Source organism: Physeter macrocephalus, chromosome 3 (assembly GCF_002837175.3).
Source record: "Physeter macrocephalus isolate SW-GA chromosome 3, ASM283717v5, whole genome shotgun sequence".
Lineage (NCBI taxonomy): Eukaryota > Metazoa > Chordata > Mammalia > Artiodactyla > Physeteridae > Physeter > Physeter macrocephalus.
The window spans coordinates 31,932,761-31,953,483 of NC_041216.1; the positions used below are offsets into that span (position 1 = coordinate 31,932,761).

Below are 20,723 nucleotides of genomic sequence, written 5' to 3' on the forward strand. Positions count from 1 at the left end.
CGCCCCGCCCCCGCCCCCTCCCTGGGCTGCCCAGCACCTCAGTGTCCCTCCAGGGTGGCAGTGGTCACACCAAGATTCCGCTGGCTCTTCTTGCCCTTTAGCTCCCGGGGCACAGGGCTGGGGAAGGCAAGTCGTCCACGATGGGGCCTCCGCTGTGACCGCACCTGGGAGGGGCGCCCGAGCTGGCCGCAGCCCTCACCGGTGTGGGCTCACGTCGCACAGGGTGACCGACGGAAAGAGCTTGCGCTGCGCTCCGCCCCGAGCGCACGGACACCGTCGTGATGAGAGGGTAGCGCCAGTACTGTTCAAAGAGGAGTCCGAGCTGCCAGCAGAGCATGCCCAGGGCCCCTGCGGGCAGCAGCGCCCAGGACGCAGTCTTGAGGCGCTCTGGCTGGAGCAGACCAGGCGGATGGTGCCGTGGATGGTGGCGTTGGTGCAGAAGGTGGCGACCAGCTCCCTGAACGAGGCGTGCAGCTCCACCAGCCTCTCCCCATGCTCCTCCTCGGGCGGTGGCGGTGGTGGCGATGGCGGCAGCTGCGGGCATGTCCGGGTCCCCGGCCCCCCACCAGCTGCTTGGGCCATGGCTCCAGCCTGAATCTCAGAAGCGAGCCTCAGTGGGGTCCCAGCCCACCGTCCGGTCTGACCCCACCCAGGTGTCCCCACCTGGGGCCATGCCATCGACTTCCATTCTCTGTCCCTGGGTGCTCCCAGGGCCGTGGCGTCCCTCAGCCGCCAGTGGCCCAGCCCGTCCTGCTGATGCTTAAGAGAGGCCCCATTAGAAGCTGGTTCATGCTTGGGACCGACGCTGTGGCCCTCCCGTGATGACCAGCAGCGCACCAGGCAGCCTCCGCGGGTGTGTCTTATCACGGCCAGAGCCGAGCCTGGGCGGTGGGGCAGGGACAGCAAGGGACACAGTGTTCAGGCCACACCTGGTCTTGTTTGCAGGCAGGCTCGAGGCTGGGTGGGTCTCTGCTGCCATCTGCCAAGTGGGGCAGTGGCCTCTGGGGAGGGGCAGCCAGGTGACCTGCTCAGGGTGGGCCTAGAGCCCAGCGCTGGGGATTGACGGGACGCTGGGCCTCAACGGCCTCCACCAACCCTCAGCGGCCAGCATGGCCACTTTGACTGGGGCCGACGGAGCCAGGCAGGTCTGGCCACATCTGGGCCGAGGGTCAGGCCTGTAGGCCGGTGGGCGCTGCTGGCCTGGGGTGGGGCGTCGTCCACCGAGCTGAGTCCCCAGGGATGCTCCATTCGTGGGCCTCGGGCTTCCGGAAAAGTAGGCAGCAGGCTGATGGGCCAGACATGGTGGGGACCTGAGGGCTCTAAGGAGGTGGCCCGAGGCCGGCCTGGCCCCCATTCCCACCCGGAGGCTCCAGCGTCCCGAGACCTTAGGTCCCCCAGCGCGCAGGGCCGTGGAGCCCTGACCAGGTCAGCCTGCCGGTCTGGGACCTGCACTGAGTCACTGCCCGGGCCTCCTGCGGACTTCCCACAATGTCCCCATCTTGGTCTGAATCGTTAGGCCTCTCACACTTGGGGTGCAGCCCCCTGGGTTCTGGCCCCTCCAGCCAATGGGGCCTGGGCTGGCGCTCGGGGAGGGGGCTGAACCAGAGGAAGGGCCTGGTGCATTCAGCTGGCACGTGGTGGGCTGGACACCCGAGCGCCAGCCAGCTGCGTGGGGCCCAGGCCTCGGGTTTGTGGAGGTGGCCTGGCCAGGGGCATGTGCCAGCACGGGGTGCTGATGGCGGGTCCCACACGGGACAGAGCACTGCCCACACGTGTGTCCTGTGATCACACCGAGCCCTCACGGGGAAGGCAGGACCCTCAGCCCTGTGATACCGGCGAGGCAAAAGGGGCTCCAGAAGGTTCTTTCGGACTCCGTACCGGCCGCCTTCCCACCCCAGCTGGAGCTGGCGGGGCAGGAGGAGGGTGGCTCTGGAGACTCAGGCACCTCCAGGACTTCCTGAGACGGGAGGCGGGGTCCCGACACTAGGGCGGATGCGCTGGGGCGAGCGCGGGCACCGCGGGTCCCCAACGCCTCAGCCGCGGCAGGAACAGGGGTGCATGGCCCCTTCATGCGGCACACGCACGCACGCACGCACATGTGCACGGACGCACACTCCTCTCACACACAGCAAGCCCTCTGTCAGTGGGGGTGGCGTGATGAAGGTGTGGACGGGGGCCCCTCCACCTCAGGCAGCGGAGACCCCGAGAGATGGCCTGCCCCAACTGCCCCGGCCACAGGCCACCTCAGGCGCTCCTGGGACCTCGAGGCTGGAGCCTCCCGGTGTGGGTGCCTCCAACCTCCCGTGCTGGGTGGCGGCGACAGTGGCGGTGCTGGTGGCGGTTCTAGCAGGTGACAAAGCAGGCCGTGGCCCGACGCTGGCCAGGCAGCCTCCTATTTATAACAGGCTGGGCATGGGGCGTGGCGGTGGGAAGGGACCCGGCTGGGGGCAGTCACACCTGCTCTGGTCCTGGAAGGGGAAGCCTTTGGCTGCAGGCACCCGCGTCCTTCCCCGGGGGAAGCTTTCCTGCCCGGGTTCCTGGAGCAAGGCCTGGGGCCCTGGCCCTGGCTGGGGTGAGGGGCCCGAGGTTTCTGGAGGGCGAGGAGGGACCCCGCTGCAGCAGACCCTGCATGCCCCCTCCCCTGTCCACTCGCCTTCACCTGCCAGGCCTGTAACCACAGGTGTTTGTGGCCAAGGGTCACTGGGCAGGGGCCTCCATTCCCAGAACACAGGGGTGCCCCAGGGCTGGCTGCCCGCCCCGGGACAGGCGCAGACTGTGGGGAGGAGCTGGGGCCTGGGTGGGAGATGGCGCCCACAGCTCAGCCTCCCAGGAGATACTAAGACCACGCGCCACCCACGAAGATGGCACCACACCCCAGGGACACACCATCTCGGATGCTGAAACCCTCGGCCTCTGTGTGGTTGCATGAGGCCAGCCAGTGTGCTGAAGGCAGGACAGGCCCCAGGGTGACACGCTGGGGGACCCAACATGGCTCTAGGATGACCACGAGGCCCCGCCATCCCAAATGACCGGATCCTCAGCCTGGTCCCAGGCTTGAGGGGTCGGCTCAGGCCCTCTGCCCCTCTCCACACAGGCTCTGGGTTCCTGACACCCCACCCCGAATCGGTGCTGAGGACCCGGGCTGAGATGAGGGAGGAAGCCCCCACCTCCACCAGGCCCTTCTGGTGGGGCCTTGGCTCTGAGGAGGTGTGAGGTCACCAGCCTCGTGGCTTTGGAAGGAGGCAGATGGCCACAGGGGACCTCTGGGAGACGGAAGTCACGCTTGGGGAAGAGCTGGCCCTGGACTCATCTGAGCATGAGTGCGAATCACAGCTTTGTCACTCATCGGCTGTGTGACGTTGCCCAAGTTGCTCAACCTCTCTGAGCCTGTTTCCTCAAGTACAAAGTGGGACTGAGTTTCCTTGAGGCTCAGAGGTGAGACCAACTGATGTTACTGGGCCAGTGTCAGAGCCCCTCCTTCCTCCTCCTGAGGAGGCCACCCCAGAGCCTGCCTTTGGGAGGGCAGAGACACAGAGACTGCGTCCAGAGGCAGCGAGGCCAGCAGTCCCCTCCTCCCTTCTGGGTCCGTCCCCTCGCCTGCCTCACCAGGCCCCTACAGTCCCCGGAGGAGCAGGAGGTGCTGGCTGGGGCAGGACAGGGCTTCCCCAGCTCCCAGCACAACATGGGCCCATGTGGACCCTCCTTGACGGCTGTATGTTGAAAGGATTAGAGAAGGGACAGGCGGAGGGCCCCCGTCCCCCGCCCTCTCCCCAGAAGGACGGCTGGCCCTAGCCTGCTGAGCCCGGCCCCAGTGGGCCTTCAAGTGGTGGCCTTCACCTAGGCTGGGCCCAGAGGCACCAAGGCGTCCCCTTGCAGGCTGGGGCTGCCCTGCAGACTGCCGGTGCCTGCGCTCCACTTCCACGCCTGTGGGCACCCCACCCTCAGGGACAGCTCAGAGTTGGCCCTGGGGGAATTCCGGTGCAACAGACGTGAAGTCTGAGCCCATGGGCTCTGCACATGTGTGTGGGATTCCTGGGGGGTGGGCAGGTGGGGGCATCCTCCCTGCCCTGGGGCTGGACCATCTGGAGTCCGTGCCCGCTGGAGGGTAAGGGGCCTCCTCCGTGCAACTGCAGAAACTCTCCATCCCCCAGGCGTTGACCGCAGTGGCAGGCAGGGGCTCCTGCCAACACACAGGGGGCTCCGGCCGGCTGCGGTGGGCAGGGTGTGTGACGCTGCCCGTGTGGGGCTCAGGGTCCAGCCGTGGGTCTGCCCCACACCTGTGCTTGAAACACCCTGGTGCCTCAGGGTAGCCCCCCTTGTAGAACTCTCCGTGAGCTAAAAACAGCTGGGCCCACCCTGTGTGGGGATGGCAGAGCCCGGGTGGGGGGGAAGGTGGGGGAGTGAAGGGCAGGCTGAGCTATTTCCTGGAGCGTGGCAGCAGGAGGTGGGGCCTGGGGCCTGCCAGCCTCCCCAGGAGGAGGGCGGGCCAGCGCCGGGGCACACTGGGGGCCAGAGATGTAGCGGGCTGGCTTCCCACGGGCCGACCCGCCTGCTGCTGGGCCGAGGGACGACGGGCACTCCTTTCTGCTTCTGCCCCGGGCCTGGGGCCAGCCCTGCAGTGGCCGCTCAGATCCTGCCTGAGGTGCCCTGGGTGGGCCAGACTCGGGGGTGAGCGTGGCCGCCCGCCCGCTCTCTGCCAGTGGCCATGGCTAGACCCGTCAGTGCTTGGAGTCCACCGTCAATCGCCACGTGGTCAGTTACCCCGTTGACCGGTGGTCTATTCCGAGAGGCAGTCAGGGTTGTGGTCAGGGGTGCGAACTCGGGGTTGGAACCGCAGCTCTGCTGCACGGAGCCCCGTGCCCTGCCCAGCGACGGCCCCTCTGGATGGGTCCTGGCTGATGACCACCGCTAGCCTCACAGCCGAGCTGGCACTGGCACAGCCTGTGTGGGCACCCCCAGCCCCACTCACCAGGAAGGGTAGAGTGTCGGTCTGCCCAGCTGCCCAGCCCTCCCTTTTCCAGAACCCCACCTGTGTGCCATCCTCACGTGCCCCCCAGCGTTCCCCAAGGCAGATGTGAGGTGCAGACGACACCTCCAGGCCCCGTGGTCAGGGCTGTCTTGATGCTGTCCCAGCGGCAACACCCTCTGCTCCCCGGGGCCTTCGCTGGCCGCCCCACCGCCCTGCTCTGCCTCCCCCTCCCCCAGGGCCAGGGAGGGGACCGTGAGAACGGAAAGCCAGCCTCCATGCGGCATCCACGGTGCATAACGACCCTATTCATGGGCTGGGTGGAAAATTCCGTCGGGAAACAGTGCAACACTTTTTATGAGGACAGCTCTCCCCCTGGGCAGGGGCTGGGCAGGATTCCCACGGCGGACCCCACCTGGCACAGGTTCTGGCGGGGCTCCGGGTCCCACGCGACACCACGGCCACACAAGGCCACCCAGGACTCGATTCTCCGGGCCCCGGGTGGTTCGGTCACTGAGGCCCGGGGACGCAGAGTGCCTCCCGCGCTCTCCTGTTAAATGGGCACAAGAACTGGGCCCCCTAGCCCGCACTGGGCCGATCCTTTGAAAGGGGGCCGGTGGGAGGGTCGGCGTCCCAGAGAAGTCGGGCGGGGCTCACGCCGGCACCGCGGGGGTCATCCTGTAACAGGACCTGTCTTCCCGCGGAAGGCCGGGGGTCGTGAGGAGGGGAACGTGCTGGGTGGGGGGCCCCGGTCCGCTGCGGCCCCTGACTCTCCCCGCGGCCGCCAGCCGGACAGCTCTGCGGCCGAAGGATCAACCGGAGGGCCGTGACCGGCCGACCAGAGGTGCAGAAGCGCTCTGGTCGGGCCCCGCCCCGCGAGGCTGCAAGCCACTGCCCATGCGCCAACTGTTTTCCGCTTCCCGGGGCTGGTGGCGGCAGAGAGACGCAGGCGACGTCCGCCCGGCCGCCTAGAGCGGTCGTCCCGCGGCTAACCTCGCCCCGGAACCGGAAGTGAGGATGGCCCCGCCCCTCGAGCGGCCATCTTGAAAGCAGAGGCGGAGGCGGCGGCGGCGGCGGCGGAGGCGGTCGGGGTGGGCTCGGTCCCGGCGCTGTGCAGCTCTGCGGCGCGGGCCCCACTCTCTCGCTCCCTGCTCTGGCCTCGAGCACGGCGAGCCTGAGTGCGGCGGCGGCCCACGCGCGGCGACGGGGAGAGGTGAGCACGCGCCGCGGGCCTGTGCCGGGGCCTCGGCCGCGCGTCCGCCCCGCCGGAGCCGGTCCGAGCGGCGGGCGCGGGGCCTCCGCACGGCCCATCCTCGCCCCGTCCGCGCTCGCGGGGCCCGGCCTGGAGCTTCCGTGCGCGGAACCCGATTTCGGTTACGGCGGGGCGCCCGGGGCTCCGGGCCGGCTCGTTCTCCCTCCGGCCAGTTTGGGGATTCGGGTGGTTACACTGTTGGCGTCCCACGGAAAGGCCTCCCGTTAGTGGCACACTTGCGGCCGCCGTCAGGACGGGCCGGCGTAGAGCTTGGTTCGCAAACTGTCCTGGGAATCCGTGTTGGGATGGGGTGACTGCCGTCCAGCCCGCCGCCGCTTCATCTCCGAGCAGTTAGGACCCCAGACCGCCCCTTACGTCCCCCTAGCAGTGAGCGTGGCTGGTTGTCGCCCTTGGGGTGGTAACTGAGAAAATCCGGGCGGTCAGAGTGGTGAAGCTCCACGCCGGGCGGCCGGAGTTGGCCCTGGGCCGGCTCCTCGCCTGTGCACGCCCGCTCTCCTGTCTGGCCACGCGTAAGCGTCTCGCCCCTTTTCCAGTTAGCACCACTTAGTTGGTCTGTGTTTAGTTCCCATCCCTTCCCGACCGCACGCGGGCTCAGGCATGAAACACTTAAGAGAGGTCAGGCCCCAGCCGGTGGAGGGAGCGGCGAGCGGAGCTAGTGAGGGCGGTGGTCGGGGCTCTGTTCTTTGGAGGTGAGGGGCCCTCGGTGTAGGCTCGTTTCCGCGGAGAGGAACTTAAGGGTCTCGCTTGATTGAAAGGTCCCGCGTGTCTGCAGGCACCGTTGGGTCTCGGCATCTGGAACTGGCGCTCAGTCATCCGCACACTTTGGCCGCGCCGATCTCTGGCAGGTGCGGGAGTGGCGGCGGGGCGGCCCCGGGCCTCCGTCCAGCCTGTGAAGCAATCCTGCTGGTGAAGGGAGAGACTTCCGTGCGAGTCCCGGGCACGGGTGTGTCACTTGCCCTCTGGCGGGTCAGGCCAAGGTCTCGTGCCGCCCCGTCACCGGAGCACTCGGCCGCCGAGCGGGAGAAAGGGCCGGGCGGCGCGTCTGTCCCCGCGGTCCCGGAAAAACTCGTGCCCGAGACGTCGGCTCAGGCTGCCCGCCTTCAGCTTCTCTGCCCTGCAGTTTTGTGCGCGGGCCCTGTTTCTTGTTCTGTTCTGATTTTGAACGTCTGCGCCCTGTTTCTTCAGTGTAACACGCCTTACGGGCTCTCCCCGTGGGGACGTGGCCTGAAGGGACCTTGAGGAGGGCTTCATGGCCTGTGGAGGTGCCTGGTCTGTGCGCACGGGCAGACTGGGAGAGGCCAGCCCACCGGCAGTCACCCGGAGGGGCCCGAGGGCGCTGCGCAGAGGGTGCCCTTTCCTTTGAGGGCCCGGTAGCTAGATTGTAAGTCGGCTTTGAAAGCAAAAGCGAGAGGAAAGTTCATTTGTGCCCAGCCGGGCAGGGTCTGTTTTATTTAGTTTCTGTGGCCGTGCACTACCCTCCGTGAAGCACCCAGCTGGCCGCTTGACTGAGGCCCGCACGGCTGTATCTGAATTACCCGGTGAGCTGGTTTGCGTTGGCAGGGTTAACTTTACGGCGAGCGGTTAAAGGAAACGAGTCCTGGGTGGTGGCCCTGCTTTTGGACTGTCGCTGTGTTTGTCACTCCACATCGCCCTGGTCCCCTTGGCTTCTCCGGCCTTTGGGGCGGTGCTGCGGAGGGAGCGCTCCCCCCAGGCTGGTCTAGCCACCTGCGGGGGCACACCAGCTAGCGGTGTCTGCTGGGGCCTGGCGGTCACCTGTGCGGAGCGGAGCGGGGTGGCGTGGAGGCGCTTGACCAGGGCCTCGGCGAGTTGTCTGCCAGTAGAGGCTGGAGCGGGCAGTGGCCGGGGGGGTTGGGAGGAGGGGGTCGGCCCAGGCCGTGTCAGGGGCCCGGGAGTCGGGCACTAGAGGGCGGTCTGGGGCTGCTCCTGAGAGGACTTGGCAGGTGTTGGAGGTGTTGACGTTTATTAGCTCGGTTCTGGGTGCGTCCTGAAGGGTTGTGATCAGAGCTGTGCGACGAGAAGGGCATCGACTTCAGCGAACAGGATGGACTGAAGTGGAGGGAGACTGCCAGCCGGGAGGCTGGGCGGAAGTCTTGAGGTCTCTGACGGGCAGAGCAGCGGGCCCTGCGTCAGGGGTGTGTGGTGGGGCTGGGGAGAGTGGGGGCAAATGGGGAGCCGAGGTTTCGGGGCCCCAGAGCAGGAAGCAGGGCTGCGCTGTGATGCGTGCGGCGGGGCCACTGCGGGTGCCCCGGGGGTGCACAGCGAGACCGCGAGCCCTGGTCGTCGTCTGGCGGGGAGGGCGCTCTGAGGAGGACCCCCTGGGCAGGAGTGCGTGGTCTCTTATGAGGCAACGTGGGCAGAGACTGATGGGAGGGAAGGAGCGCGCGGAGGCCCCGGGCTGAGGTGAGGGGGCGGGGCCCGGCGGGGGGCGGGGGGGGAGCTGTCGTCCGATGCTGCGGCGGGACAGGTGGGGACACGGGCAGAGTGACTCCTCCTCACCGCCCCGTCCAGTTGGCCTCCCCCCTAGCCTGGACACTCCTTTCCATCCTGAGCTGCACACCCCGGTGTGTTCTCTGTTTCCACCGTGTTTTACACCAGCGGCTTCCACGCTTTATTTTTAGCAGTAGAACTTGTTTGCCTTTCCACCTTACGATGTAAGAAATTCTAGTGCGTTAAGTGGATCGAGATGGAGCCGTTCTGGTGCCCGTGAGAGTGGGGAGCCCTGTCTTCCGCGTCCCCATCCCGCTCTCCCGCCTCTGGAGCCGAGCTGAGGTGTCCCAGGGTCCCCTGAGCAGGTCTCTTGCCTTGAATGATGGCTGCTCCCTCCCTCCCCGTCCCCAGCCTTCAGTGCTGTCCTGCGCCATCCTGTCTGTCCCATGCTGTCCCATCCATCCTCTGCTGGGCCACCAGAGTGACCTTTCTAATAGAAGATCTGATGTGCCTTAAGGTTTGGGCCTAAACTCTTTGCGGGCGCCGCTTGATGGCCTGGCCTCGCATCCCTGGTTGGCCTCATCGGCCTCTGTTCACCGTGTTTGGCTCCTGCCGCGGTGACCCAGTGCTGTGTCCTGGACGCAGCACACTTCCTTATCTCTGCCTGTCCAGCTGCCGCTTCCTGATGGGGTCCCCATCTCTCTCTCCAGCCCCAGGAAGAGGCTCTTCCTCTGCTTCTCTGGTCCTCCCACCCACCTGTGACCAGTGGTAGGTGTGCTGGAAAACGGTGAACAGCAGGCTTCGGTGGGCCGTGGCGCGGAGTGGCACCACCTAGCACGGCGCCGGGGAGATGCTCACGTGGCAGGCGGTCAGGGCCTTCTCCCGCGACCCTTGCAGATAGAGCTCTTTCTCCCCGTGGAGGTTCTTTGAAAACGAGCGTGGCTGCAGGGTTTTTCTTAACCTTTCTGTCTGACGACGTCGTGTCAGCGAAGATCCTAGTGGAGCGGGCAGACAGGAAGGGGACTCCGCAAGGCCCGCGGGTGTCTGAGGGCGCAGGCAAGTCGGCGCGGCCCGTGGGCCTCGACTCTGGGTGGCGGAGGCCGCCTGTAGGGAGGGCAGCAGGGAACACCGCTGTCCTCGTCAGCGTGGACCTTTGTCTTCCACAGATGAGCAGCAACGGCGCTAAGAGAGCACCCACGACGGCGACCCAGCGCCTGAAGCAGGACTATCTCCGGATTAAGAAAGACCCCGTGCCTTACATCTGTGCCGAGCCCCTCCCTTCCAACATCCTTGAGTGGTAAGGCTCTGCGTCCTCCTTCGCCCACACCACCTATCACCCGGCTTCTCTGGCTGGGCTGCATGGGCCGGATGGGCCATCTCGGCGCAGGGAAGGGGCTCCTGCCCCCTTGGCAGGTGTGAGCGGACTCTTGAGGTCTGTAGGCACTGTCCGGTTGTCTTCACGATGGGCAGCAGCTGGGGGTGTGCTGGGCTGTCCTTGACCCCTGCCCGCTGGGGCCGGAGAGAAGGTCCATCCTGGGGGAGGCTTTGGGGCCTGCAGGCCTCGCGGCTGTTGGAGAAGCTACACGTTTAGACTCTCCTTCTCTGCTCTTTGCTTCTTGGTGCTGTGAGGTGCTCTGTTGTCTTACTTTGGCGAGTTGGTGACGGGGGGATGGGTCCTGATGCTCTAGCTCTGTCTTGTGAGTACGCGTTTCATCGTGACCGTTGCTGTGTTGTAGAAGAGCTGCTCCTACCACGTTTGCTGGTGGTTTCATGAGAGACAAAGTGTAGGGCTGAAATACTAAGGAGCGTTTTCTCCTTGTTTTGTTTTGTTCTCAACAAATACTTAATTTTTTTTTTTAAATCCAGAGAAAAGAGATCTGAGTTGAAAAGTATTTTCCAAGTTGGACAGGTGTTTGAGGATTCTGGGTCTATGTTCCTCCCTTGGCGTGCAGAGAAGGGCCGGCACTGGCAGGTGGGGTGGAGGGGCTCAGGGGGAGGCTGGCCTTGGCATGTGGGGGAGGCATCAGTGTCGCAGCAGAGCTCTCCCTGCCCCCAGACGACAAAAACCAAGCGTGGCCCCCAGGACGTAGTTGGCAGGTGGACAGATGAGTTCCGTGGCAGTCTAGGGGAACATCCTCATTGTGTGGGCCCCTCCTGCACGTGAGTCGAGTCGGGTCCTTGCGCCATCATTCGCTAGGAGGACCCACTGCAAAGGAAGAGGCGCAGGGCAGAGGCTATTGGAGACCAGACACAAGCTTCCCCTCACCTGCGGCCAGCTGTGACAAGCCATGTGCGGTGCATCCACCAGGGAAGCCCTTTCGGGACTGAGCACCAGGGATTTCAGTGGGGTGGGTCACGGGCACCTCTGCTTGGTGCCCGCCGGTATTCCAGACTCCCCGCAGGACAGTAGGCGTCCCTGCAGCATTGACCGTGTTGTTTACACAAGTAGTTGAGATGCATAGGGGTGATGAGAACCCTTTGGGATCCAGTTCCCGGATGCTGGTTGAGGACAGCAGTGTCAGGCCTGCTGCGCGGGCTCCTCTGCTCAGCTGCGGGTGTCTGTCGCCTCAGCTGGGAGAAGGGCGCGTGTTTTTGGAAGAGGCCTGTCCTCCAAGCCTTCCTTGCTCTGCTGCCCCAGGGCTGCTGGGCGCTCTCAGAGCCCTGCTCGCCTCCCTTCCCGGTGTTCTCAGATGGGGCACAGGAATTGGGAGCGGTAACAAATTAAGGCCACGCTCCTTGGTGTGTTCCTGGTCTGCTGACGTAGGACGACAGTATTTTTTGAGCCAGACGTTATCAGGCAGCCGGGGGTAGGGGTTGTCGCAGTGTCCTGGTGGGAAGCAGTGCCTGAAGGGGCGGTTGCTGACCTGTGCACAGTGTGTCTGGTGTGGTATTTTTGGTTAGGTCTGCTTTCTTCTTTGTGCTTTTCTGTCTTCTTTGAAGATTCATTAGCTCAGGGACTTCCCTGGCGGTCCAGTGGTTAGGACTCTGCGCTCTCACTGCCGAGGGCCCGGGTTCAGTCCTTCATCGGGGAACTAAGATCCCACTAGCCGAGAGGTGCGGCCAAAAAAAAAAAATTCATAAGCTCAAATGCTTCTTGACGTAGAGATGAAGCCTCGTTTATTTGCATGGAGAGCAGAGTCCATGGGGGCTGGTGCTACTGGTCTGAGGCTCCCTGCGTGTGAGGACTTTGGTGACAGTCATGGGCTGTCCCTGTCCCTCCTGCTAGAGGGCAGCTGCTCTGAGGCCGAGTCTGGTTCTTCCAGGACGTCAGGGCCGGGGACCCAGCCTCTGCGTGTCTCCAGCTGTTCCCGGGTTAGCTACTGTGTGATATTTGGGCATGCTGAAAAATACCAGATTTCAGGTACGTCTCAAGAATAAATTGTGGGGCTTCCCTGGTGGCGCAGTGGTTGAGAGTAGTCTGCCTGCCGATGCAAAGGACACGGGTTCGTGCCCCGGTCCGGGAGGATCCCACGTGCCGCGGAGCGGCTGGGCCCGTGAGCCACGGCCGCTGAGCCTGCGCTTCCGGAGCCTGTGCTCCGCAGCGGGAGAGGCCCACGTACCGCAAAAAAAAAAAAAAAAAAAAGAATAAATTGTGAAGTTAATTTTTAAATCGTCAGTTGACGTTAACAGTTAGAGAGGATTAGCTTTTTGCATATTGTGTTGTGGATACAAAAGTACTCTGTGGAAAACTTGGGAGACACAGCCTCTCGGATCCCATTACAGAGTGGCTAACACGCCAGCAGCTGGAGAAACCGCAGAGCTGGGAGCTGGGTAGCTGGTCGGGTTCACCCTTCCGTTCACCTACTGAACGTTTATGAACGTCTAGTTTCGGGTGGGCACTAAAAACCCCGGCCTTGGAGTGACTCAGATTTTGGAGAATTTGCCGTCCCCAAAGCCAATTCATTTTCTTCCCTCCCTCAGGCACTATGTGGTCCGAGGCCCTGAGATGACTCCCTACGAAGGTAAGTCTTTGCCCTGAGTTAGAGGAACAAGTTGCGGCGTCTGTATTCAGAACTGCCCTTGCCTGAGAAACACCTTCTGTTTGTAAATAACACTGTTTCTGGTTTGGATGTGCGTGAGGTAGACCGCACGCATGTCATGTGGAGCCCCTTCGGGTTTTCTGCAAGTCCTAGAGGGGTTGCTTAGTTTGGTTTTGCCCATGCGCCTCCGTCTTCAGGGGCTGCTGTGAGTATCGAATTTACCCAGCCTCTGACGTCAGTGGGATCGGAGCTGAGAGAACAGACGGGGGAAACGTAAGACCAACATGGGTATTGTTGAAGGAAAGTAAGGTCACTTCCTGGGCGCTTGCTCTGTGCTGAGTCCTCTGAGCTGAGGGGCGGCCCCCGGTGCGGGTAGAGGCCTGAGGTGTAGGGGCCGCGGGGCCTGCCATGGTCAGGTGATGCCACCCAGCATCCTCTGGTGTTTGCAGACAGATCTCAGAGCTGTCCGTCAGTGAGTCTCCAGGGGCCCGAGGGGAGCCTGGCGCCAGCCTCCGGGTGGTAGAGCCTGGGGCAGAGCCGTGGCCAAGTGGGCACTCTAGTCCCTGGGCCCTGATTTCGGGTGGCCGGAGCAGCACACTTGTGTCTTCCTACTGTGGGCTTGTGCATTCGATTCCACTAGAGGACCCGTGCTGCTGGGGAGGAAGTGTGGTGCTCTGGACGCCCAGGAGTGTTGTGGGTAGTTGGGCAGACAAGTCACTAGCCTCGTGGGACTCCTGTGGCCCAGGAATCCCTGTTGGGGGATGACCTGCCCTAGGGAAACAGTGTGCAGAAGCATATCTATAGGGTGGGCGTGTCATGACCACAGGGTAACGGGCTTGGCGATGGCGATGGCCTTGCGTGGGGTTCCAGGAGAAAGGACGGAAGACAGGCTGCAGAACAGCTTGCACAGCTCGTATTAAAACACTTATGAAACACACAACACGTTCTGGGTGAACTTGGATGGTTACCGAGAACAAGCAGTGTTCTCTCGCAAGTAGGGTTAGGCCTGGATTTAAAGCTCTCTTGTTGTCTAACATACAGTAGTGAACACTTGCTGGCTAACTGTGTGATGAGACCCCCCCGCCACCGCCCTCAGGACCAGCCAGGCTGACACCTGGGCAGGGTAGAGGTGGCGGGGAGAGGAGAGGGCAGCCCCGAGCGAGCGGCGTGGTGGCTGGGAATGCAGGAGACCCCCGTCCAGCCAGCCCCTCTGACCTGGTTGAAAGGCTCTCCTTTTCCAGACCCAACCCTGTCACTCTTGCTGTCATTTGCCCCATCTGTTCTCCTGTGTGTCCCTGCTGTTCGCGGTGTCGTTGTGTGGACTGGATGGTGTGGCCGGGGCAGGTCCCGGGGTGGAGCAGGGCCCAGGGATCGCCCCGCACAGCTTCTCTGAAAGCGGGGTGGGGTGGAGGTGCCTCGGGTTCCAGGCGCGGTTCTCCTAGGCCTCCTCCCGGGCCCCTCAGTTTTGTCTGTCTGTCCCGGGGCTCAGTGCCCGCGGACACTTGGAATGAAGCTGGAGGAGAGGCCCAGGGGCCTTTCATGCCTTCGGATGCACCTCCTGGCCCGGGTGGGACCCTCTGAGGTTGGGAGTGTGCGCCTGGGTGCGAGGAGAACTGCAGGCCCCGCCACCGTGGACCTGCTCACGGCTCTGCCTGGGCCCTCGTTGTGCTCGGCCGTGCCCGGAGCCCGTCCCTCTGGGGACTGGCGGAATCAGCCAGGCGGGGTCGCCACCCCACCCCCCGCCCCCGACTGAGTGAGACGACAGTGTCCCTGTGGTGTGAGCCCACTGCTTCCCGCCACGACCGCGCCACCATGGTCTCCTCTGGGCCGAGCGCCAGTTCCCACGTCCTGCACTTTTTCCTTTCCATTTTGGCTTTTCTCAGTACTTGTGGGTGCAGGTGTGCTCCAGCGTCGCTTCTAGAGTTAGTCCCTTGCTGGTGGGCTTGTCTGTGCCGAGCTGTCCTCGCAGGGGACACTGGCCGCAGTCACCCCTCCACCCCCGACAGAGTGGAAGCGAGAGCACGCCAGGTAGCTGGGACGCTGCAGCCGCTACAAGGCGGTAGGAGGCCTTCCCCTGGTGGCGCGCTGGAGCAGAGACCTGCGGGGCTGGGGGGCCAGCTGGGAGCTCCAGTGGGAGGACAGGGCGGCGCCCCCAAGCCTCGCTGTACATGCACACATGCACAGACATGCACACGTCTCTGGGAATCTGTGAAATGCACGTTCTGCCCCGCCGGTGTGGGTGGGCCCAAGGCTCTGCATTTCCAACAGGCTCCCAAGTGCCACCCTGAGAGCAAGGGGATGAGGCCTCCAGTGGGGACGGATGGTGGGACCTGGAGCTGGGTGGGCAGGGATGGAAGCAGGGGGCCTGGTGAGGTCACTCCAAGTTTTGGGGGCTGCGTCTGTGGGAAGGTGGGGCCGCTGGGATTTGCTGATGGAGCAGGTGTGATCCGGGAGCTGGGGCCCCCCAGAGTTTAGTCTGAATAACTAAGAGGAGGGAAGGAGCAGGAATTCTATCTCGGACCCGTCTGGGGCAGTGTTGCCAGACGCTCAGGACGCGGGTCCGGAGGTGCCGGGCCCGTTGGGGTTCCCGTTGGAGAGCCGTCGCGGTGCCTTCCGGAGCGGGAGTGACGGGAGGACAGCGGCAGGAGCCGGGCTGGTACGGGGGGCGCTTGAGGGATGGCTGTGAGGCCTGAGATGGGGTCACGTGGCCCAGCTGGACGTCTGGCGACTTCAAGGTCAGGAATTTTACATAAAGGAGAGGGAGCATCTGGCAGGGCTTGGAGGGGGGCGGGGGTCAGAGTTTTGTTGTTGACTTGTTTTTAAGGGGGGGAAGTGATGGTGCCTTCGCCTGCTGCTGGGTGTGGCCTGGTGGAGGGGAGGCAGGTGGTGCTGGAGTGAGGGGACCGGAAGAGCTGCCGCTCTCTGGGGTGGACATGGGGCCAGCGAGGAGCCTGTGGAGGTTCTGTCCTGATCCTCTGCTCTCGGGGAGGGGGGCGCGCGAGGGTGGAGGAGGGACGTTTAGTCGGCAGTGGGGGTAAGGGCCCCCCCAGGTTGGTGGTCGTGAGCCCCAGTGAGATGTGTGTGTTCCAGGGATGGTCGGCTGGGGGGTAGGGGGTGGGGAGACCTAGCTGGGCGGGGGCGGGCCGGACCTGGGCCGGGACCCGGAGGGCAGTGAGGGCCTGTGGCTCTCACTTGAATAATGACAAGGCTCCTTCTCTTGTTCTGATACAGGTGGCTATTATCATGGAAAACTAATTTTTCCCAGAGAATTTCCTTTTAAACCTCCTAGTATTTATATGATAACTCCCAATGGAAGATTTAAGTGCAACACAAGGTAAGGCGTCCGGGGTGCTTCTGAAGAGGGACTGGGGTCCTGAGAAGTGTGCACCCTGTTGACTGGGTCCCTTTCTTCAGGCTGTGTCTTTCCATCACGGATTTCCACCCAGACACGTGGAACCCGGCCTGGTCCGTCTCCACCATTCTGACGGGGCTCCTGAGCTTCATGGTGGAGAAGGGCCCCACCCTGGGCAGCATTGAGACTTCGGACTTCACAGTGAGCTGGGGGCGGGAGGGGGACAGTGCGGTTGGTCTCCACAGCTGCTGCACCCAGTCAGGACAGCGACTCCTTGTTATCGGGCTTTCATTTCTCTCCCGTTTTAAGTAGGGGTCAGGTCTAGCATCATCAGTGGATGACGCAGGAAGGTGAACAGCCTTAGGAGACCACATGTCAGCTTGTCATGAGGAGCACGCTTGTGGAGTCCTTTCCGCAACGTGAAGACAGCAGCCCTTGGCTGTCAGTCTGTTTTTAGAATGTGAAAGAATTGAAGTTAGCTTTCGGGCTGATATTTCTCCCTTTTTCTTCCTAGAAAAGACAACTGGCTGCACAAAGTTTAGTGTTTAATTTAAAAGACAAAGTGTTTTGTGAATTGTTTCCTGAAGTCGTGGAGGTAAGAAAGTAAAAGTTGGCCATCAGTTTTGCTTTCCCCATGTCAGGGGCACTTTGGTTCAATACTTTCCACAGAGAGCGTGTGCTCCTGTGCTGCAGACCGGGAGTGGGGGGGTGTGTTTAGGTGCGAAGATCTGACCCTCTCCTCTGGGGCCTGGGGGTTGGATGGTGGGTTGGAGACGGGGAGAGGTCAGGGGAAGGCCGCTGGGCCTGTCAAGGTCCTGGGAGGCCGGGGGTGAGGGGCAGGGATGCTCGCTGGTCTCGGTGCCGGAGCAGAGAGCCTGGCCACGAACGGGAGGCTGAGCCACACGGAGGCCGGGGCCCTGGCGGTTCAGGGTAGCTCCGACCTGGCTCAGTCGTAGCTCGCGAGGTGTAGCCTTGGCGGTTTTGGCAAGTCATGTGGCCTCCACGTCTGTTAAACGGGATTAGCAGCGGCACTGCCTCCGAGGGCAGTTGTCAGGACGAAACGTGCAGCCGTTGCCCACCGACCCCGCAGGGTCTCTGTGGTAGACCACAGTCCCCTCCCTAGCCTTGAAGGAGCTGGCTTGTTTCAACCAACCCTTGTTTCTTGCTGTTTTTGTCTTAGGAAATTAAGCAAAAACAGAGAGCACAAGACGAACTCAGTAGCAGACCCCAGGCTCTCCCCTTACCAGATGTGGTTCCAGACGGGGAGACACACCACGGCCAGAACGGGCTTCCGCTCCTCAACGGGCACGCGCCAGGGGCCGGGCCACACCTCGCGGGGCTCCAGCAGGCCAACCGGCACCACGGACTCCTGGGCGGTGCCCTGGCGAACTTGTTTGTTATAGTTGGGTTTGCGGCCTTCGCCTACACGGTCAAGTACGTGCTGAGAAGCATAGCGCAGGAGTGAGCCGCCGCCACGGCCAGCAGAGGTGGTCGGAAACGAGGGACACTGGGCCCGAGCTCGACGTGGGCTGGCTGGACGTGCCGCGGAGCACTGGGCGGGCCTGCCTGACTCCTGGGGTTAGCTTTTTAAAAACCTTCGAAAGGAGAACAAAAACCAAAGTGTGTAGTTGGATTTGGAGACGTGGGACTCCCAGCCCCCATGCTGCCCTGGCGTCCGTCGGGGGCTGCGAGGTTCCATGTCCACGAGAGGGCCTCACGCTTTGGTTTTATAGCTTATCTCCTGTATTGTCTTTTGGACCTATTTTAGTAACCTGTTTTTCATTTTATTAGATTTGGTCACTTAAAAATATAAAACTCGATGCCTATCCAACACTTCGCGTGCGTTCTTAGTGTGGAGCTCTGACTCGGCAGACAGTGCTGGGTGCCCGGCAGGGTGGCCCGGGGCCCGCTGGCCGGGGACGGCCTTGGGTGGGTCAGGGGATTGGGCTTTGGCATTTGTGTTCACTTAGAATGAAGCAGGTTCCTCCTGGGAAAAAGCACATGTCCTCTGTTTTGCTGAAGTTGAGAATCTGCTTCCTTTCTGACCACAGGCTGTCACCGGGGCTGAGCGGTGCGTCCTGCGCGGTCGCGCTGCCGGCTTTCTCTCACCCCCATGGCTTCCTGCGGGCTCCCACTGGCTGCGCCAATGGAAGGAGGAGACCCCCCAGCGGGCCCTTGGGTCCCACCTGCCAGACGGGCTCTGCGCACGTGGGGCTTCCCACACACGTGGTCCAGCTCTTTGGTTTGCCCTGGAGACAGGCTCACACATTCCCTTTCACAGCGGATCCGTGGCCAGTTCTTAGAGGCGGGCCGCCCAGGAAGGACACCCAGGTTCAGGGGCAGCGCCGGTGGGCGCCGTCTCAGACCTGGGGCTGCGCCTCCTGGCTCGCCGACGTCTCCCTGTTCTCGTCTCTGCTGATGACGTCCCTGCACGGTGTTTGGAAGGCGCCGTGTCCGGGCGCCACCGCATGACACCCTGTGACCTCACTCCAGAGGCCGGCAGGGAAGCTGCGTGCAGCCCGGCGTTGGTGCATCTTTGACGTTCTTTGTTTTTTGATCAACTCATTTAAAATTGCTCTTTGATTTACTACTTGTGTGTATTCAACCTGCTCTTGTGAAAAAGTCTTTCATTTTGTTTTCCTAAATTTTGTGCTCTTGGGCTCTGTGTACCACAAGTCCCTCTCCGCCCAGCACTGGGTAGCCCGTGGGCAGCTGGGTGTCCCGAGACCCGCGGTGGACCCCGGTGGTGGGGCGGTGCTGTGCTGCTGGGCCCGGACCCCGACGGGTGCAGCTTTGCCAGGCCTCCCTCCGTCCACTGCCGGCCCGAGGGTGCATCTGTGGAGGTTGGTGCCCCTTCCAGACGCGCCGCATTTCCTGAGGTTCTTCGGAGGCGGAACGTTTGGGAAATAGAAATTACTTGACATGTGTTTTTTCTTTTCTGTGTGCGAAATCTCAACTTTTAAAAACTTCAGTCAGCGGTGGGGCAGATCTGTGCTGTGCAGAGGCTCCCCCTGGCGCCCGTGGCGGCTTGCTGTCTGATGTGACCCCCCAAATAAAAGATGACCTTATCCTGTCGGGCCTGTGTCTCTCCCTCAGAAGGTTCTCCCAGGCCCGGGTTTGGGGTGTCACCTGGCAGACGCAGCTCGGAGGTCTCGGTCTGAGAGGCTGGTGCGGCTCCCCTCGGGTGGCGGCGGGCAGGCGGCCTGCTGAGGGCTGTGCCGGGCCTCCGAGGTCCCGTCCTCCCCTGCAGAGGCGGTGTGTCCACGTCGGGTCGCAGGCAGCTGGCCTGAGCCTCCCCGCGGGCAGTCGGTGGCTGTGGCTGGGAGGTGTGGATGCCTCGAGCAGGCTCCTTTGGTCCAGCCTCACGGGGAGCTGGGACCCACAGGACCCACGGGCTGGTGCCGGAGCCTGGCGCGGCTGCCGTGTCCACAGGGCCCAGGCCAGCAGGACACAGGTGCCCAGCCTGGGAGAGGAGGGGTCTGTCTGGTAGCCCCTTGGCCGGCTGTTGGCCGCAGGTCACGTGGAGGGTCCCAGCAGGGATGGCGCAGCGGGGGCTTCTGCAGCATGACCTCCTAGAGACCCGGGCTCACCAGCCAGACGCTCGACCCCCCACAGTGAGTTCAGGAGTCACCGGGGCCGGCCGCTGCCGTCCTGGGAGGTGACCACCTGCACCTGAGCTGGGAGGGAGGGGCCGGGCGTCCTCGGGCAGACGCTCCTCACATCATCCACCCCAGCTTGTGTCTGGAGCGGCTCTGCCTGTAGCTGCCAACTGTGGACGTGGCCTGGGGCCGGGGTCTCCTTCCCTGTTGTTCCTGCTGGACGTCTGCCAGTGGGGGAGGGTCTGGAGGGTCTCCTGTGCTGCCCCCCAGGGTAGTGAGCCGTGCCACCTTCCTCAAGGCTGGGCTGCCGGCAGCGGGTCCTTGAGGGCCAGCCACAGCTCTGACGGCCCATAGCCCCGGGCTGCACCAGCCGAGGGGTGGCTGGCCGTGGGGGTCCTGCCTTAGGCATTGAGTCTCCACCCGGGCCCCCACCGGAGCCTGTGGGTGCCACCTGGCTACAGCCGTCTTGCTGCCTGCAGCCCAGAGGTGAGGAAGGGCCCCAGCTCCCCCGGGGACCCGCCCACTGTCACTTGCTCTCCTCGGCTGGCTTGTCTGGCTGCGCACAGCCACTGGGGGGACAGGCCTGGGGACTGGAGAGCCCAAGGGGCCCGGCTGGGTGAGGGCAGCCCCTCAGGGTGAGCCCTGTGCCCCAAAAAGAGGAGGGGGCAGAAGGGCTCTGGGGCAGCCATGTGCCACACCTTTCCTCCGAGGTCAGCCGGTCTCCCCTGCTGGCCCCGCTCACCCCAGGTCACCAGGGCTGGGACAGGCAGGGAGCCCGGTGGGTCGGCTGTCCTGCTTCCAGCCCCTGCCCTTCCCGGGAGCGGGGCCAGTGCCTGCGGCAGCACCAGGACCCTAGGGTGGGGGCCCTGCAGCGGGGCCAGACGGATTGGGATCCGGGAGAGTGGTGAGGAGAGGGGTCTAGGAAGCGGCTGAGGGGCTGGGGTGGAGGCGCAGCCTCGCCCCTCGGGCAGTAGCAGTGTGGGTTCCGCCCCCATCCACGCCCCGGCCGCCCGTGAGCCCTCCCCCTTGGAGTCCGCCAGCTCTGGCGAGGAGGGGAGGGTTTATTTGGCGGCAGCGCGCGGGCGGCAAGGGCACTGCTCACGAG

The 20,723-nt window shown here is 63.7% G+C and overlaps 2 protein-coding genes across 5 annotated transcripts in view; one reads left to right on the forward strand and one right to left on the reverse strand.

Moving 5' to 3' along the window:
- Positions 1-582, reverse strand: part of SCNN1D (sodium channel epithelial 1 subunit delta) — a 3,956-nt gene extending 3,374 nt beyond the window's left edge. Inside the window, 3 exon segments of the mRNA XM_024125642.1 lie at positions 200-249; positions 251-390; positions 393-582. Coding sequence (XP_023981410.1) covers positions 200-249; positions 251-390; positions 393-582 — 380 coding nt within the window.
- A 5,400-nt stretch (positions 583-5,982) lies between these two features.
- UBE2J2 (ubiquitin conjugating enzyme E2 J2) lies at positions 5,983-17,850 on the forward strand. Of its 4 annotated transcripts, none has more exons than XM_024125697.3 (8): positions 6,017-6,179; positions 9,398-9,743; positions 9,854-9,984; positions 12,609-12,649; positions 15,899-16,001; positions 16,082-16,220; positions 16,534-16,614; positions 17,200-17,850. In XM_024125697.3, the coding sequence occupies exons 3-8, from the start codon at positions 9,854-9,856 to the stop codon at positions 17,482-17,484; spliced, it is 780 nt and encodes a 259-aa protein (XP_023981465.1). In that variant the 5' UTR covers positions 6,017-6,179; positions 9,398-9,743; the 3' UTR covers positions 17,485-17,850. The 4 variants fall into 4 exon arrangements, with proteins under 4 accessions (XP_023981464.1, XP_023981465.1, XP_028343815.1 ...); XM_028488013.2 differs by lacking the exon at positions 6,017-6,179 and adding an exon at positions 7,260-7,777; XM_024125696.3 differs by lacking the exon at positions 9,398-9,743 and having other exon boundaries at positions 5,983-6,179.
- The last annotated feature ends 2,873 nt before the right edge of the window (positions 17,851-20,723 follow it).